The sequence below is a fragment of the Pipistrellus hanaki genome (assembly GCF_964339955.1).
Source record: "Pipistrellus hanaki genome assembly, chromosome: 1".
NCBI classification, from domain to species: domain Eukaryota; kingdom Metazoa; phylum Chordata; class Mammalia; order Chiroptera; family Vespertilionidae; genus Pipistrellus; species Pipistrellus hanaki.
The window spans coordinates 54,760,392-54,778,693 of record NC_140503.1 but is presented as its reverse complement, the minus strand read 5'-3'; the positions used below and the strand labels follow the sequence as shown (position 1 = coordinate 54,778,693).

At 37.3% G+C, this 18,302-nt stretch overlaps 1 protein-coding gene across 2 annotated transcripts in view; it reads left to right on the top strand.

Annotated features, from left to right (window-relative positions):
* Positions 1-18,302, top strand: part of USP8 (ubiquitin specific peptidase 8) — a 60,593-nt gene that overhangs the window by 13,193 nt on the left and 29,098 nt on the right. For both annotated transcript variants that reach the window (XM_084894106.1, XM_084894105.1), the window contains exons 3-7: positions 1,311-1,455; positions 7,491-7,576; positions 8,772-8,934; positions 11,486-11,519; positions 15,404-15,548. In XM_084894106.1, the coding sequence (XP_084750232.1) occupies positions 1,311-1,455; positions 7,491-7,576; positions 8,772-8,934; positions 11,486-11,519; positions 15,404-15,548 (573 nt within the window). The remainder of the gene's footprint in view (positions 1-1,310; positions 1,456-7,490; positions 7,577-8,771; positions 8,935-11,485; positions 11,520-15,403; positions 15,549-18,302) is intronic.

Here is an 18,302-nt window from a genome sequence, read left to right as displayed (position 1 = left end):
GTGTAGTGCAGCCATTTGTAGAAAATTTTAACTAAATAAAAAGATTGGCCTCATGTCCTCTTTTCTTTCCTTAATTTCTTGGATTTTTAGGTGGGGGAAATTTTATGTAATGGTTAGAAAGGAATTAGTAGAATGGAAAATAATTTGTTTTAATATTATACTAATCAAGAGAGAAATATGGTAATTGATCGCTCTGCAACACCCACAGCCAATCAGGAAGGAACATGCAAATTAGCAGGGCAAAGATGGTGGCGGCCAGGAGCCAGCTGAGTGGCTGAGGCTTGGGTTGCTCCTGGCAATGGAGAAAGTCAAGCTTCCCACCTGCCTGGGCCAGCCGCCAAAGGAGGGGCCTATGGGTGGTGGCCATGGAGCCAGCCGGAGTGGGCAGGAGGTTTGGGTCGCCCGGGCCAGTCGTTGAGGGAGGGGCCTGCAAACGGCCCTCAGCTGGAACATCCAGGCTGGCCATGCCACCATCGGGGTGAGAATCCCCACTGGAGGGCCTGGCCACCTGCAAACAGTCATCAGCCCCTCATGCGGTAGGACCCTTATCCTGAAGGAGGTGTGGCCAGCCTGAAAAGGGCCCTTAGCCCCTTACCCAGAGGTGGTTAGGGGCCAAGAGGGGAGGGCAGTTGTGGATGATCAGGCCAGGATGGGACGGCAGTTGTGGGTGATCAGGCCTACGGGGGAGGGCTGTTGGGGTGATCAGGCCAGCATGGGGAGAGGGCAGTTGGGGGTGAGCAGGCTGGCGGGGAGGGCAATTTGGAGCGAGCAGGCTGTCAGGGGCAGTTGGGGGTGAGCAGGCCAGCAGGCAGAGTGGTTAGGGGCAATCAGGCAAGCAGTCAGGTGAGTGGTTAGGAGCCAGCAGTCCCAGATTGCGAGAGGGATGTCTCAGATTGGAGAGGGTGCAGGCCGGGCTGAGGGACACCCCCCAGCATGAATTTCGTGCACCGGGCCACTAGTCAAAATAATAAAGATTTTAGCTCCCCTAATTCAATACAAATGGTATGTTCTTTAATTATAGAGTATGGCTATTATGTGGCTGCCTGAGGACCACTTGTCTCAGGATTATCTGTTGTAGCAAATCTTTTAAAACTAGACTCAGAAAGCATTTTGAAGAGTTTGTGGTATATAAGCAATTCTTATGAAACAGAAGTATTTATTTGTAGCATAAGGGGAATTTTCAGATTTCATCCAAACTTGCATCTAACTGAAATAAATAATGAAATATATTTTATCAAGGTTCTTTGTGGGCTTTACCCATGATTTCCCCACCAGATGTCAAGTATTTTATTTTTTTCTCTAATTTTAAGTTACGTACAGAGTGCCCAGAAGCTCTTCAAGACAGCAGAAGAAAGCAGGTTAGATCGTGATGAGGAAAGGGCCTACGTACTATACATGAAATTCGTGACTGTTTATAATCTTATCAAAAAAAGGCCTGATTTCAAGCAACAGCAGGTACCTTTTGTTTCTACATTTTTATTTGCTAAGTTATTTTTGCACAATGGACTTACCTTCTCTAAAAGTTTTAACTATATTGGAAAGTAGATAACATTATGTGGCATCAAGTTCAAACTCTTATGAAGGTAGAAAAACAAACAAGATTTTATTTTATTTGCAAACATGTGGATACACACACATACATTCTTTTCTTTTTCTTTTTTTAATATGTTTTTATTGATTTTTAGAGAGGGAGAGGGATAAATAGAAACATTGATGAGAGAGAAACATCATCGATCTGATGCCTCCTTCACACCCCCTACTGGCTATCAAGCCTGCAACTTGGACATGTGCCCTGACCTCTTGGTTCATGGATTGATGCTCAACCACTGAGCCACACCAGTCGGTGCTCTATATGCACTCTTAATTTGCCTTGGACTAGTACAAATTTATAGCAATATACAGAAACATAGTCAATTTTCTGTTATGATACATCATTGCCAGTTCAAATAGAATACTCTGTTTACTCATGCATTAAATAAGAACAATATGACTTGAGATTGTACTTTCTCAAGATTCAAGGTTTAGTCATTTGTTTTAATGTGACAGTTTTTAATATATCACATTGTCGCCATATTAAAGATCTGTTTGAAAAATTAATGCTGATTGTTTCCATTTTTGTATATTTTTATTTTGCTTTTAATCCTTTGAGCAGGTGCCTTTCTTCCACTTTTCTGAAGCCATGGGCAGGGAGGGAGGGAGAGGAAGGAGGGGAAGCCTAAATGAAAAAAGAGAACTGATGAGTAGATAAGTGTGGCTAAGGAAAATGGTTGCATTTCAGCTGCACCAGCAGCAGGCTAAAGATCATGAAGACTAGGTTAAAGAAATGGGAAGAACCGAACCGGTTTGTCTCAGCGGTAGAGCGTCGGTCTGCGGACTGAAAGGTCCCGGGTTCGATTCCGGTCAAGGGCATGTACATTGGTTGCGGGCACATCCCCAGTAGGGGGTGTGCAAGAGGCAGCTGATCGATGTTACTCTCTCATCGACATTTCTAGCTCTCTATCTCTCTCCCTTCCTCTCTGTAAAAAGTCAATAAAATATATTTTTTTAAAAAGAAAAAGAAATGGGAAGTTTTCTGTTGGTGGTTCCGCCTTGCTACCAGACAATAAATAGTAGCAAAATATTGCCTATAGATCTTATGTGGTGGAGAAGCAATTCCTTAAAAAAAAAAAAAAAAATTGTTAATTCTCACCTGAGTATATTTTTTCCCATTGCTTTTTCAGAGAGAGTACAAAGGGAGGGAGGGAGGAGAGAGAGAGAAACATGGATATGAGAGAGACATCTACTGGTTGCATCCAGCGTGTGTCCCAACTGGGGGCAGGGAGTGAACTCAAAACCAAGGTATTGGCATTGACAGGAATGGAGCCCTGAGACCCTTTAGTGTGCAGGTTTGGACTAACATTTAGTAACACTGGCCAGGACAGAGAAGCTATTTCTGAATTAATATTGAGATTTTTATTTTGTTCACTGGTGGTGGAATTTCCTCTGCCTTGTTAAAATTATAGAAGTTAAAAATTTTCTTTTTATTTTTTTAGAAGTTAAAAAATTTTCTCACTCTTTCAATAGCCTTATATGAATTACGATAGTGTAATTCATATGTTTTCTTTTGGTTGTTGGTTAAGACAGCAGTGGCCAACAGGTGGTCTGTGAGGTCTGAAAGGTTGGCTACCGCTGGGTTAAGGGATAGCCTCATTGTTTTATTTAATGGTGTTAAATCATTGCTCGTATTTCTTCTTACCAGTAAAGTTATACTAATAATAGTTATGAGATTTTAGCTCTAGCTTTGGGATGGTGGCCCCTTGCATTTAAGGTTCATCCTCCACATATTGCTGGATTGGTTCTGTCCTTGGAACATTCTTGGGCATACTTATCTGCAGATGGGGACAGAAGCCTGCCCAAATTTAAGCAAGTTGTTTGCACGCTCTTCGATGATTATCACAGTATCTCTTAAAATGGAATTGCTTAAAAAGAAGTGTAAAAGTGTCTGCTAAAGTAATTATTTTTGAAAAATTTGCAGATTTGGGTAACTGATAGTTTTGGTATTTGCTATTTTGTCTATTATCATAGGGCCAATTTTTTAATATCCTTTTAATTTTTTGCTTTATTTTTCTAAATTAGTAACTACCTTTTTTCTTTGTCAAGATTAGAAGTGTTTTTGTAGCTACCTTTTTCTTTTTTTAAACCTGAGAAGGTTGGGAGTAAATTATAATTGGTAAGAGGTTTTTTCCATTTCCACAGACTATTTATTCCTTTTCCAAAGGGAGTATATAGTTGAAAGTGGCAGGATTTGTTTAGGTTAGAAAGCTCCCTGTTACTTCATATGTTGCAGTTGTTCAGTTTCTGGTTTTCAGTATAAGGATTATTTTTGTTTGCTCTTTCCAAAGTACCACATCTTCTTCTGTCTCAGAACTGTTTGTGTTTTATTTTATTTAGCCCAACCTCTCCAGTATACTTCAATATGTGAAATGTTAAATTTACTAAGTAAATTTTTTAAACATTTGATTTTAGCGAGGGATGAAGGGAGAGACCTGACTTGGGATCCAGTAATTGAACCCATAGCCTTCCCATGCATGGGACCACATTCTAAACAACCAATCCACACTGGCCAGGGCACTGACTAAATTTTTGTTTTTGCCTTTTAAAGCCAGTAGGGACAGAATGTAATGTCATCAGTCTTCAGAAACTTTGTCTTTCACTCTTATTTTATATTAGGGAATAGTTAAGATTTTAGATAAAAACTTGATAATTTAGCAAACTTACTAGTAGAGGACACATTGCATTTACTAGTGTCCTGGTGCATGGATTTGTGCACATTGAAAGGAAATTAATTAGAAGAAATATTTATTATTTATAATCCTGAATATTACTGGTAAACTTTTTTATTTGTGAAATCATGAGAGTTGCTTGAATCTATGTTCAAGAATAGGAAAGTTCTACTTGGTAAACCTAAAAAGCAAATGTTTTTAGTTGTATAAGAATTGGATGTTGTTATTAAAATTCTGCCAAGTGTCAGTACTGTTGAAAATTTGAAAATATTTATGCTTATTTTAACTGTGATCCATTAACAGTATACAGAGAGAATTATTGAAAAGAAACCTCACTGATATTAAGGGAGTGTCTTTTGAGAGTTCGTAATAGTCATAGACAATCACAAACAATTTTTTCAGCATTTAAACCGAGTTAAGTTGAGCTTACAGACTGGCTTCTTAATGAGTTTCTATTTTAAAAATTAATAAAACAAGTCATAGTATTTTTTGGTTTTACTTTGTATTTTATTTTTATTGGAGAAATCTTATAGCAATGATTATATTTTATTTTCTGCTAGAAAAGTATTGTGCCTTACCTGGTTTGGCTCAGTGGATAGAGTGTCAGTCAGCCTTTGGACTGAAAGGTCCTGAGTTTGATTCTGGTCAAGGGCACATGCCCAGGTTGTGTGCTTGATCCCCAGTAGGGGGCATGCAGGAGGCAGCTGATCAATGATTCTCTCTCATCATTGATGTTTTTATCTCTGTCTCCTTCTCCCTTCCTCTCTGAAATCAATATATATTTAAAAGCATTGTATCAGCCCTAGCTGTGTTGCTCAGTTGGTTGCAGTGTTGTCACATTCACCAAAAAGTTGTGGGTTCGATTACCAGTCAGGGCACATACCTAGGTTGTGGGTTCATCCCTGGGTGGAGCGAGTACTGGAGGCAGCTGATCTGTGTTTCTCTCTCACATAGTTGTTTCTCTCTTTCTGTTCCTTTCTCTCTAAAATTAATTACACATCCTCAAGGGAGAAGGGGGTGAATATTGTATCAGTTGTAGGACATTGTGATAACTAAAGTAATTACAGTTTCCACTATAATGTTCAAGTGATAGAATATTGAACAAACTATACTTTTATTGAAATTACATAGTGAATGGCCCTCTGTATTTATTCTTTAAACTAGAAGAATAAACTCAACCAAAACCTGAGCTACTTTAAGGCTAGATAGATAGACATATGATAGCTGTTACCAACAGACTTATTCCCCCCAAAGCTCTTATTGAGGGTCTCTCCATGAGCCAGAGACGGATATTTTTGACCTTCTGGCCTTTTTTTTTTTTTTTTTTTTTTAAATACGATGACTAGATTCTTTGTGATGAATTGTACTAGTAGGCTCTATTTGTAGTCATATTGACAAGTTGTGGCAAATTAGATCCAATAATTAGCCTACTCTAACTGCACTACTGTCATGTCAAACTAACTTTGATTTGAAAATATCTCTGATTGTAGGATCTAATGAGTGACCTCTTAGTGAAGTGATTTTTTAAAAACAACTTCATTATGCCAATTAGTAAATTATGTGCCTGTATGTGTGTGTGTGTGTGTGTGTGTGTGTGTGTGTGTGTGTTTTAGAGGGAGGAAGAGGGGGAGAGAGAGAAAGAGAAACATTGATGTGAGAGAGAAACGCTGATAGGTTTCCTCTGACCTGGGATTGAGCCCACAACCTGGTTATCTGCCCAGACCAGTAATCAAACCTGCCACCTTTTGACAAATGAGTCCATGCTCCAACTGAGGTACACAGGCCATGGCTATTTTGTGTTTTTGTGTGTGTTTTTTTTGTTAATCCTCACCTGAAAATTATTTTTTCCATTGCTTTTCAGAGAGTAAAAGGGGGAGAGGGGGAGGGGGGGGAGAGGGGGGGAGGGAGAGGGAGGAGAGCAAGAGCGAGAGAGGGAGGGTTATGAGAGGGATACATTGACTGGTTGCCTCCCACATGCACCCCAACTGGGGGACGGGAAGCAAACTGGGCACCCAGGTACATGCCCTTGACTAGGTTTTTGAACCTAAGATCTCACGGTGCACAGGCCGACCTCTAACCTTTGAGTAGTACTGGCCAGGACAATTTTGGTGTTTTTTTTAAAGGTGGATTATACAATATTATTGATGGCATATTTTCTGTCATTTGACTTAAGTTATTCAATGTTTCCTTAAATATAACACTTGTTTCATGTCTAAGGTATTGCAAGGCAGGTAGCTATAATAAAGAAAGATGGAAGCGCCCTGGCAGGATTGGCACAGTGGGTAGAGCATTGGCTTTTGGACTGAGGGTGGTTCTAGGTTCCATTCCGCTCAAGGGCATGTACCTTGGTTGCAGGTACATCCCCAGTAGTGGGTGGGCAGGAGGCAACTGATCCATGTTTCTCTCTCATCGATCTTTTAACTATCCCTCTCCCTTTCTTTATGTAAAAATCAATAAAATATATATATTTTTTTAAAAGAAAGATGTAAGCGAAACAACTCAATTTAAAACAAAAGGGCTAATCCCATGCTATAGATTGACACACAGTTTATTTTACTGCATCTGAGACTAGAGAAAAATAAAACTAGGAAACCTCCTTATAATGGCAAGATATATTATGCCCTTGAAAGCTTTGTGTGTGTTTGGTTGGTTTTTGTTTTTTTGGGTGTTTTTTGTTGTTGTTGTTGTTGTTTTTGCTATATATTTATAAATAAAAAATAGTACTTCTTAAAAGGTACCTTACAAATAAGTAAAAACTGTTACCTACTCGAATTTTTTTTTTATCATACTAATGCTATGATAAGATGCTTTTGCAACATTTTAAGAATAAGTTGTGCATTCATGTAGGTTAAAAGTTAAAAAAAAAAAAAAAAAAAGCCGAAACCGGTTTGGCTTAGTGGATAGAGTGTCGGCCTGTGGACTGAAAGGTCCTAGGTTCGATTCCGGTCAAGGGCATGTACATTGGTTGTGGGCACATCCCCAGTAGGGGGTGTGCAAGAGGCAGCTGGTCGATGTTACTCTCTCATCGACGTTTCTAGCTCTCTATCTCTCTCCCTTCCTCTCTGTAAAAAACCAATAAAATATATTTTTTTTAAAAGTTTAAAAAAATACTTGTCATAATGTTTTAATGTAAACTTTCCTATTTAAGTACTGTGATTTAAATGTCTTTAGTATTACAACTGTGTATGTACCTAATGCTAAGTACAGGATGGTTTTCTATAATTTTAGGACTATGTTCATTCAATGCTTGGACTTGCAAACATCAAAAAAGCTATTGAAGAAGCTGAAAGACTCTCTGAAAGCCTTAAACTCAGGTATAGACATTATTATTTTAAAATCTAGTTCCTAAAAATAAGTTCTGTGTTAACAGAACACAAAAATTTCTGTATCACTTATATTATGTTTATGTGTTACCATTAATTTTCTTTACTGAAGTTTTTTAAATGCTTAGAATGATAGTTTATTAAGGTAAGCATTAGTATAGTAGTTTAGAGCTTAGGTCTCATTTTATTCTCAAGTTTCGAACATGATTCTTCAGAAAAATATTCCTTTGCTCCATCTTGTGATGTGGTATTAGATGCTGGTCTGATGAGAATAAAGTATTTACTGTAGTTTGATCTGCCTGGTTTCAGAAGTTATATATGTGTGTTTTTTTAAATCTAATTCTAGTATTTTCCATGACTGGTTTACCAGACTTATTAATAGAAATCAAAAATAGTATGTTTCAATTTTTAGTCATTCCTTAAGTAACAAAATAAAAAGGGAACTTTTTAATTCAATATTTTTTCTTTAATGCTTTTCGTACCTGGCTCAGTTAACTATTATAGTTATATACATCATAGCCTTGACTTAAAATTATCTTTTTAAACTGATATATTCCCTTCATCCTTTCTAGAATTACTCATCTTGGGTCTGGAATATGTTAAAGTGGTTGATATCATTAAGAATCACTATTCTCTTTCTTCTTTAGCCAACCAAATAAGTAGAATAGCATTTCTCCTAATCTTTGAATTAACCATTATTAACTATTTTTTCCCCTTGGGTTTGCCTATTTTTCTCTATAATCATACTATTATAATAATCATATTTATTTCCTCTTTTTTAGGGGGGGGATTTAGGTCCTTTCATTTACTTGTTGTCTGTACTTATTAGTATTTTTAATCACTTTATAAGTGAGTGAGGTTTATAGTTAATTTTAGGATTATAAATCCTTTCAAAAGGAAATTGTAGCAGATTTGAGTCATTAAAAGGTTGAAATTAATGGGAGGGAAAGAGCAACAGGAGCATTAAGCAACTTTAACTTGAGAGAATAGAGTTTCTTTTCAAAATTTTTGGGCAATTTATGTAAATCTAAAAAGGGCACATTTGCGAGTTGTGGCTTATAATGACCAATGGCATCAGTTGGAGGGAGAAAATATGTATCCAAAGCAGGTTACTAGTATCATGTACCTGGAACTCCTTTACTTTTTATGATCATTGCAAGACATCTTGACTTCTCTTTTCAACTAGATACGAAGAAGCCGAAGTTCGGAAAAAACTTGAAGAAAAGGACAGACAGGAGGAAGAGCAACTGCAGAAACAGAGAAGACAGGAAGCAGGAAGAGAGGATGGTAACACATCAGCTAAAAACTCTTTGGAAAATGTATTGGATTCCAAAGACAAAACCCAAAAGGTATTTTAAATTTATTCTGTGAGATAAAAAGACTTCTCAGATGATCTGTTTAAGAAAGTTGAAATATCACTACAACGTTCATTTGGGCAGCCAGGGTAAAATTTAATGTGTTTTTATTAGAAACTGAATAAAATATTCTAGCTTCAATTGGTTTTCTTAGAGGTTTTTGGTTTGTGGTTACTATGAGATTCATATATAACAAGCTATGTTTATTGCAGCCTCTTTTAAGTTGATGATCACTTACAATTGCATTTTATTTTTTTCGATTATTTTTTTATTTTATTTTTTAATATATTTTATTGATTTTCCACAGAGAGGAAGGGAGAGGGATAGAGAGCTAGAAACATCGATGAGAGAGAAACATCGACCAGCTGCCTCCTGCACACCCCGTACCAGGGATGTGCCCGCAACCAAGGTACAATACATGCCCTTGACCGGAATCGAACCTGGGACCTTTCAGTCCGCAGGCCGACACTCTATCCACTGAGCCAAACCAGTTTTGGCTTACAATTGCATTTTAAAAGCTCCATTTTTTAAAAATGTTAATGACTATTCAAGACTATTGTAATATGGGAGATTGAACTCAATGATGCTTAAACAAAATGTAAGCAGATTTTTATTCATTTTATTTATTTAGTTTAAATTATATTGATCAGATTTTTATATTTTTAAAAAATATATTTTTACGTATTTATTTCAGAGAAGGGAGGCAGAGAGATAGAAACATTAATGATGAGAGAGAATCATTGATTGGCTGCCTCCTGCACGCCCTACTGGGGCTCGAGCCTTCAACCCGGGCATGTACCCTAGACCGGAATTGAACCTGAGACCCTTCAGTTCGTAGGCCGAGGCTCTATCAACTGAGCCAAACCATCTAGGGCTAGGCAGAGTTTTAAATGCTGATTAGCTCATGGAAAAGTATTAGAGTATGTTAGTGTAGAATAGGGGTGTCGAACTCAATCAGAGAAGGGGCCAAAATCTAAAATCCAGCCTAAATCGTGGGCCGAATGGTTTACTGAACAGTCATAAACTGACAATGTCATAAACTGACGGCGGAGTGCAGTGATGACAGCGCGGTGCGGGCCACATTGCAAGGCCTGGCGGGCTGGATTTGGCCCGCGGGCCTTGTGTTTGACACATGTGGTGTAGAAGATTGGTCATTGTGAGGGGCATCTGTGTTTGCTAATTGTCAGTTATGGAAGTTAGGCTCCTACCCTCCCAGAGACAGGGAAATAGGGGCCCTACATTAAAAAAAAAAATTATTGTTGTAAAATACACATACCATAATATTTAATACCTTATCCCGGTCAGTAGTATTGATAACATTCACATTGTTGTGCAGCCATCCACTGTTCATCTCCAGAACACCTTTTATCTTGCTAAACAGAAACTCTGTATCCTTTAAACCAGCGGTCCCCAACCTTTGGACCTCACGGACCACCAGTAGTCTACGGACCACCCGCTGCTTTATACAATAACTCCTCAAACGTCTTTCCCCGCAGCTCCTGACACCCACCACTGTTTTCTGTTTATGCATTTGAGTACTCTAGGAACCTCATATGAGTGGAGTCAGATACTACATTTTTACTAGTCCCCAATGTTTATGTTTTTGACATATTTTACACCTTTTGTGTGAGTTTGTCTGTGAGTGTATCCATTAATTACTATAGTTACACATGATCTTACTTTGTCTTTTAACCTTCTTACTAGTTTTATCCATGGTTGATGCCTACTTTTACTAAATGTTTGCCTGTATTAGTGGTTTCCCCCCCCCCCCAGTATTTTATTTTTTAATATTTTTATTGATTTCATAAAGGAAAGGAGAGGAAGAGAGAGAAACATCAATGATGAGAGAATTATTGATCCAATGCCTCCTGCACACCCCCTCCTGGGGGTAGAGTCCACATCCTGGGCATGTGCCCTTGAACCCAGGACCTTTCAGTTGGCAGGCCGACACTCTATCTGCTGAGCCAAACCAGCTAGGGCTCTTCCCAATATTTTAAAATTTTTACTATTGGCTGTTTCTTTTCACTTAAAGAAGTCTCTTTAACATTTCTTGTATTGCTGTTTTAATGATATTGTGCTCCTTTAATTTTTGCTTCTCTCAAAAACTATCTCTTCAATTCTGAATGATTATCTTGCTGGATAGAGTATTTCTAGGTTTTCCCTTTCTTCATTTTGAATGTGCCATGCCAGGTAATAGTCTAATTTTTGTTTCATTGTAAGAAATATTCTCATTAAATTAAATTATAAATTTCTGTAACAATCTGTGCTTTTAAAATATATTTAGCCAACAACTGAAGAAAATTTTAAAGAAATGTCATATGATTCAGATATGCTGCTAGTTATTTTAGCTGTTAACTACCGCCATAGTAACCTGGTAATGCCATTGCTGTTCATTCGCATTTTTATAAAATGCCTGTACCCTGAGCCCTTTATTTCCTAGGCATTCAGTTTCAATGAGATATTAAAGTTAATATTAAAATTTTTGGTTCTATGAACATTTTTGGTTCTATTATTAAATTTGAAACTTTTTTTTTCTATTATATAGATAAATGGTGGAAAAAATGAGACCACAGAGAAAGGTAAGTGTTAGCTTCAGATTTTACACAGTGAGATTTTAATATTGTCTCATCCTATATAATGAAAGGCTAATATGCAAATGGACTGAACAACAGAACAACCAGTTGCTATGATGCACACTGACCACTAGGGGGCATATGCTTAATGCAGGAGCTGCCCCCTGGTGGTGAGTGCTCTCCCACAGGGGGAGTGCTGCTCAGCCAGAAGCCAGGCTCATGGCTGGCAAGCACAGCAGTGGAGGCAGCGCAGCAGTGGAGGCGGGAGCAGCAGAGCATTCTCCGAGGGCTTCCATGCATTGTTTCACTAATAGAAAGATGTAGAAGGCTGGTCAACCTTGAAGCTCTGAAAGGTCAAAGCCCAGTCTAATTGAGACAGTGGTAACTGAGGTAACTTCCCCATCAAATAATCATGTAAATCCTTACTGATATGTTAATCTGCCTACTACCTGCCTAAGGGCTATGGGTGTATCCCATAGTCTCAGTAAAAGTGATAGCAAGGCCAGAGCCTAGCAGTAGTCCTTCCACTAGAGGTGGGCTCCTGCCTGGCTCCCCATTTCCCAAATTAAATTTTTTCTAGTCTTTTTTCATTTGTGTGCGGCCTTCTTCAAAACCCGAACCCTAAACCACGTGGGATGTAAAAGGGGTTCCCGCACTTCCGGACTGTGAAAGGGCATGGGTTGGGCTGAGGGACAAACCTCCCCCTCCCCCACTCGCACGAATTTTGTGCATTGGGCCTCTAGTCTGTATATAAGCTAGCCTGTACAAATACACTGCAAATGTATTCTATTCTGAATTTATATATCGTGGGTTATATTTATGATATTACCTGGTGCATGAATTCATGCTCTAATGGGGTCCCTCGGCCTGGCCTGCAGGATCGGGCCAAAATCGGCTCTCCAACTTCTCCTGAGGTGTCCCAGATTGTGAGAGGGCACAGGCAAGGCTGAAGGACCCCACCAGTGCACTATCGGGGTTAGGGAGGGACACAGGAGGTTGGCCAGCCAGGAGAGACCACATGAGGGTTCCAAGGCATGTCTGGCCCATCTGGCTCATTCCCAATCAGCTGGACTCCAAGAGCAACTGAATTGGAGCATCTGCCCCCTGGTGGTCAGTTGCACGTCATAGGAAGTGGTTGAGCAGCCTTAGCATATCATTAACCTATTATGTTTTGATTGGTTGAATGGGTAACCAGACATTAGGCTTTTATTATATAGGATGCAATTGAAAACATCAAAACCACAGTTTGTAGTTGTCAATGTTTTCTTTTCAAGGTAGTTTAACATAGTAGTTAAGAACATGGGTTCTCAGCCGAAACCGGTTTGGCTCAGTGGTAGAGCGTTGGTCTGCGGACTGAAAGGTCGCAGGTTCGATTCCGGTCAGGGGCATGTATGTTGGTTGCGGGCACATCCCTGGTAGGGGGTGTGCAAGAGGCAGCTGGTCGATGTTTCTCTCTCATCGACGTTTCTAGCTCTCTCTCCTTTCCTCTCTGTAAAAAATCAATAAAATATATTTTAAAAAAAAACAAAAAAAAAAAAACATGGGTTCTCAGAAGTGAGTCTGCCTGGATTTAAACATTGGCTCTTCTGAATTTCCATGTGATCTTGAGCATGTTGTTTAACCTCTTTAACTTAATTTCCCTTTTTTTTTTAATTTTCATTTTAAATAAATAATTGTCTTTATTTATTTTTTATTTTTTTGTTAATACTCTCCTAAGGATATTTTTCCATTGATTTTTTTAAGAGAGAGTGCAAGAGAGGGGCAGAGAAAGAGAAACATTGATGTGAGAGAGACACATTGATTGGTTGCCTCCTGCACGTGCCTGACCAAGGCTGGGGATCAAGCCTGCAACCAAGCAAGATACATGCCCTTGACCAGAATTGAATTGAAGACCCTTCAGTCCATGGCACAACGCTCAGTACACTTAGCCAAATGGACTAGGGCTTAATTTCCCTTTTCCAAAGGGGGATAATAATAGTACCTATTTCATAATGTTATTGATGAGGATTGAATGAGTTAATATATGTGAAACTCGTAGAATGCACAATAAACTTTATATAAGTATTAGCTAATACTATTTATAACTTTCAGTTGAAGAATTAATTATTTAAAAATCTTCTTTACTCCCTTAAAAAATCTAAACAAGTAATTTTGGTATTATCCTCAGGTGGTGTGGATGCTGTAGTGCGGCAGTCGCCAACCGGTGGTCCTTGGACCACTTGTGGTTCACGAGGTCCGAAAGGTTGGCGACCACTGCTCTAGTGACAAATATATGACCTAAATAATAAGACTTAGGTAGTTGCCCTAAGTTTTTGTCTCAGAAAAGGTTTAACTTAAATATTGTGTAACACTAAAATAAATTATTTACTTAAAATATTGTCATACAACAATAAAAATTAAACCCAGTAAAGTACATTCCTAGAAGTTGTTACCAATTCATTCTGAGATTTTTTTTTTATTTTTTTTTTCATTTTGAGATTTGTTTTTATCTGTTCCTTTATACCTCATCCTTCTTTGATATTATCCTTCTCAGTGGTTTGGTCTCAACCTGTTTAGATCCTTTTGTTGTCTAAATAATCTTGATGGTTAGAAAGGGAAGTAGGATGGTTATTAGCAGCTGGGCTTTTTCCCTCACCTGAGGATATGCTTTTGTTTTGTTTTGTTTTGTTTTGTTTTAGAGACAGTATGAGAGAAAGAGAAACATCCATGTGAGAAACATAGATTGGTTGCCTCCATATGCACCCCTCCCAGGGATCAAACTGGCAACATGGGTATGTGCTGTGACTAGGAATCAAACCTATCACCTTTGGGTGTATGGAACAACAGTCCAACCAACTGAGCCACACCAGCCAGGGCAGTACTAGATATTTTAGCTTAGGAGATAATGTGACTACATTCTTCTCACAGCTCACTAACAAAGAAATAGTTCTTCCCATATTAAGCTCCCTTGTAGTGCTTTTTGATCTTTTACTTCAGGTGGTAGAAGCTGGAAGAGGAAAATAGCAACATAGGAAATATTTATTTTGGCTAAATGTTAAAGGGTTGGATAGTAAATACTTTAGGCTTGGGGTGGCCATGTGGTCTTTGCTATTGTAGTGTGAAAGCAGCCATAGTCAATATGTAAGCAAATGAGTATAGCTGTGTTCCAGTAAAAGCAGGTGGCCATGGTTTGCCAAGCCCTCTCATGGAACACGAATAACAGGCTTTTGGCTTGTTGCTCAGGGAATACTTGAAAATCTAAAATAGCTCTCATAAAGCCCCATTAAAGAACTTAGACCCTTTTAAGAATTTTTGAGCCATAGAAGTTTCTTCTGATTGACATTTTTTTTACATGGCTTATTTAAAAATATATAATATTTTTGTGAGATACACTTACTAATTTCCTTTATTTTAAACCAAAAACATAGCCAACACCAGAAAAAATTGTAAACTCAACAGCAAATTTTATTAAGTCTTTATAAACAGAGCATTGAGTTAGTGTCTTGGTAAATGCAAAAAATGCATTTTATGATTGATAATTATCAGGGGGAAAGGGGTGTAGGGGTGCAGGAAGAGATTGGACTAAAAACGTACACCTATGGGTGAGGACAGTGGGGGTGGGGGGAAGTAAGGGCAGAGGGTGGGGTGGCAACCAGGTGGAAGGGAGCTCTGAGGGGAAAAGAGAAAAAATTGTAATAATCTGAGCAATAAAGATTTATTAAATTTAAAAAATGCACGTTATATTTAATATTAGTTTAAAAGGTAATAAATAGTGTGATGGAAAAGCAAGTATGTAACACCCAGTACATTTTACTTTTCTAGAAAAAGCTGTGCTTGCCCTGTGTTTAGTGAAAGATAACACACAGAACTGGGTGTTACTTGTCACTAATATTACCTCTCTTGATTCCTAGGATCAATCACAGCAAAGGAACTATACACAATGATGATGGATAAAAGCATCAGCTTGATTATAATGGATGCTCGAAAAATGCAGGATTATCAGGATTCCCATGTTTCAGATTCTCTAAGTGTTCCTGAAGAAGCCATCAATCCAGGGTGGGTCATTGTGTGTTTAGATAGAACGGTAAACTTTGGAGAGTAGTAAATGTTAATTATCAGCATCCTATTTAAATGTGATATAATAGTGTTTTCTTTTCCCATTGACCTTTTCATTTTTTGCTCGTATTGGCACACCTTACCTAGTCTGGGTGCTCTCTCCTGTCTGTAGTATTTGGAGTCTTAGAAGAGAAATGAAGCCAGTCTTATGTACTCTCCCCCCAGGTGTTCGTTGACTAACTTCTTGTGCTGTATTTTATGTATGAGCTTTTGAAGCATATGCATCAAATAGACTAAAATTGTGAACTAATTGAATTGTTTTTAATTGGAAATTTCCCATACTAGTATCTGGTAAAAGAGCACACAAATACTTTTTTTGAAGGAGACAGTATATAAGCCACTGAGAGAGAGTAAAGACTTTAAAAGCAGACTTTGGTGAGATTATAATGTCTTTTCTTAGCTACCTTACTTCTAGCTAGTGATTTAACCTCTTAAGCCCATGTTTCCATCTATAAAAAGGGAATAATAAAAGTATTTATCAGAGATTTTGAGAAATTTTATACACACACTTAGCATAGTGCCTTTCATTTGTAAGAACTTGACTTAAAAATGTATTTTCTTTCTTTTTTTGATAAAAAAGCTTTTAACCTATAAAATTAAAAGTTACCATGCATGGATATGTTGTTCATTAGAAACTATCTCATCAGTAACAGAATTAAAACTTCAGATCCAAGGTTATTTTCAATATTTTGAATATTATGTAAATTATGTAACCTCTCTGGTTCTTAGTTTATGGGATTGGAGTAGGTCCATTCTAGGACTAACAACATTAAGAAGATATTTTTTTAATTAGGTAATTAATAAAATTTGCATGATATTTGGTGTACTGCAGATGTTTGCTAAATGTTTGACCTGAAGAATACATTGTAAATATGTTATTTGTCTAATCTGTGTATCAATCTATCTAGCTATTTATTCAAATTTTAAATTAACTAGTGTAGCTGGATGACTTACTTTTTTACAAAACAAGGTGGCCTCTGTCATTCCCTCTATCATTCCTCTACTGTGAACCACTAAACAGATTAGTAACTACATTATTTAAATATAAGATTCAAGTGCTTAGTCTAATCAAGTAGGTGTGAATATATTCACAGGATTTGAAAAGAAAAGGAAAGTTATAACTACTCTTTGGGTAGTCTAATCTGTGCTAACAAAAAGTTTATGGTTTTTATTGAGTTTAATTGTTTACCAAAATGTGGGATTTGGATTACTGAGAAACTCAAGGTGAGTTTAGGTTGAAGATTAAAGAAGAATGAATTAAAAATAAATAAATAAATAACAATGAATTGCATACCAAGAAAAGTATTCCCTTTTTATTTCTGTTTCAGTCCTGAATTAGTTTAAAAAAAAAAAAAAAAAAGTCTCAATTTGGTGCTAGCATTACCTTCTAATATTTGCTAATCTCTCTTTCTTACTAGAGAGCAGGCCTCAGAGTTTTCTGTAGGCAGCAGTGTCTACAGCTACCTGACAGTGATAACTCTATTTTTAATGTTAGTATTTATACAATAAGAATGCTTATATAAGTATTTAACCCAGTGAATAGTCAAAAATGGAATGCAACCATTGAGTTAGTATCTGGACCAAGAAACATTATCATCACTCTAAAAGGTCCTCATAAGCTACCTGTCAGTTACTACGGATACTCCCACCCGCCCAGGGAACCACCAGTTTAGAATCGATTCCTTTTTATCTGTTTTTATAGTTTATAAATGGAATCTTACAATCAATAGACTTTTATGTCTGGCTTTTTGTACTCAACCTGTTTATGAGAGTCATATATATTATTATGTGTTATAGTAATTTATTTATTCTTATTGCTAAATGGTGATCTATTGGGTGAATATAACATAGTTTAATGATCTATTTTAATTTTAGGGTTATTTATTTTTAGTATTATCCTTTATTGGATATGATCCTATTTTTCCATATATATAAGAATATACATTTTTCTGTTAAGTTTATTTAAGTAAAGGATCACTTTCAATTAAATTAATGAATAAAGTATTAAATAGTAGACAAGGTAAAGCAAAGTTGTAGCAGTGTGTGAAGATGATACTGGTTGATACTATTGTTTTCCACAGAATAGTAATCTTGAGTTTGTAGATAAAAATTATTTAGGCAAGTATATCCCTGCAGTTAAAAATAGTCCTTAAGAATATCACATTTCAACTTTTCTAATTCTTTGTTGACTAAGCATTCTTCTGATTTCAATATATCAGATGAGAATTATTATAAGGCATTTTGTATTCTTTTTTTTTTTCTCTTTATATTCTAATAGGTAAAATAACCAACATTATTATATATAGGATTTTTTTAAAATGATCTTAACATCATATGGTTTTACTTATGAATAAAGTTTCACCTGTTTTGTCTTGCTTGCCAGTATCATCATTTAAATAAGTGCCCAGGTACTTTGTTAGAAATAATATGGAGTTTCTTACCTGGAGGAGCAAATCTGTCTTACTGACTCAGTTATTCAGCAGATGTTTACTGAGCACTTGCTATGGGCTGGGTTTTTATGGTTCTCAGTGCTGGGACTAAGTCAGTTGAACAAACAAATCTTCGCTTCATGGAGCTTATATTTTACTAGAGGCCCAATGCATGAAATTTGTGCAAGGGGCTTGGTCCCCGCCACCGCAGTGGCCTCCTCTGCCTCAGCCCTCACAGCCCCAGCTTCGTCTGGAAGGTCGTCCA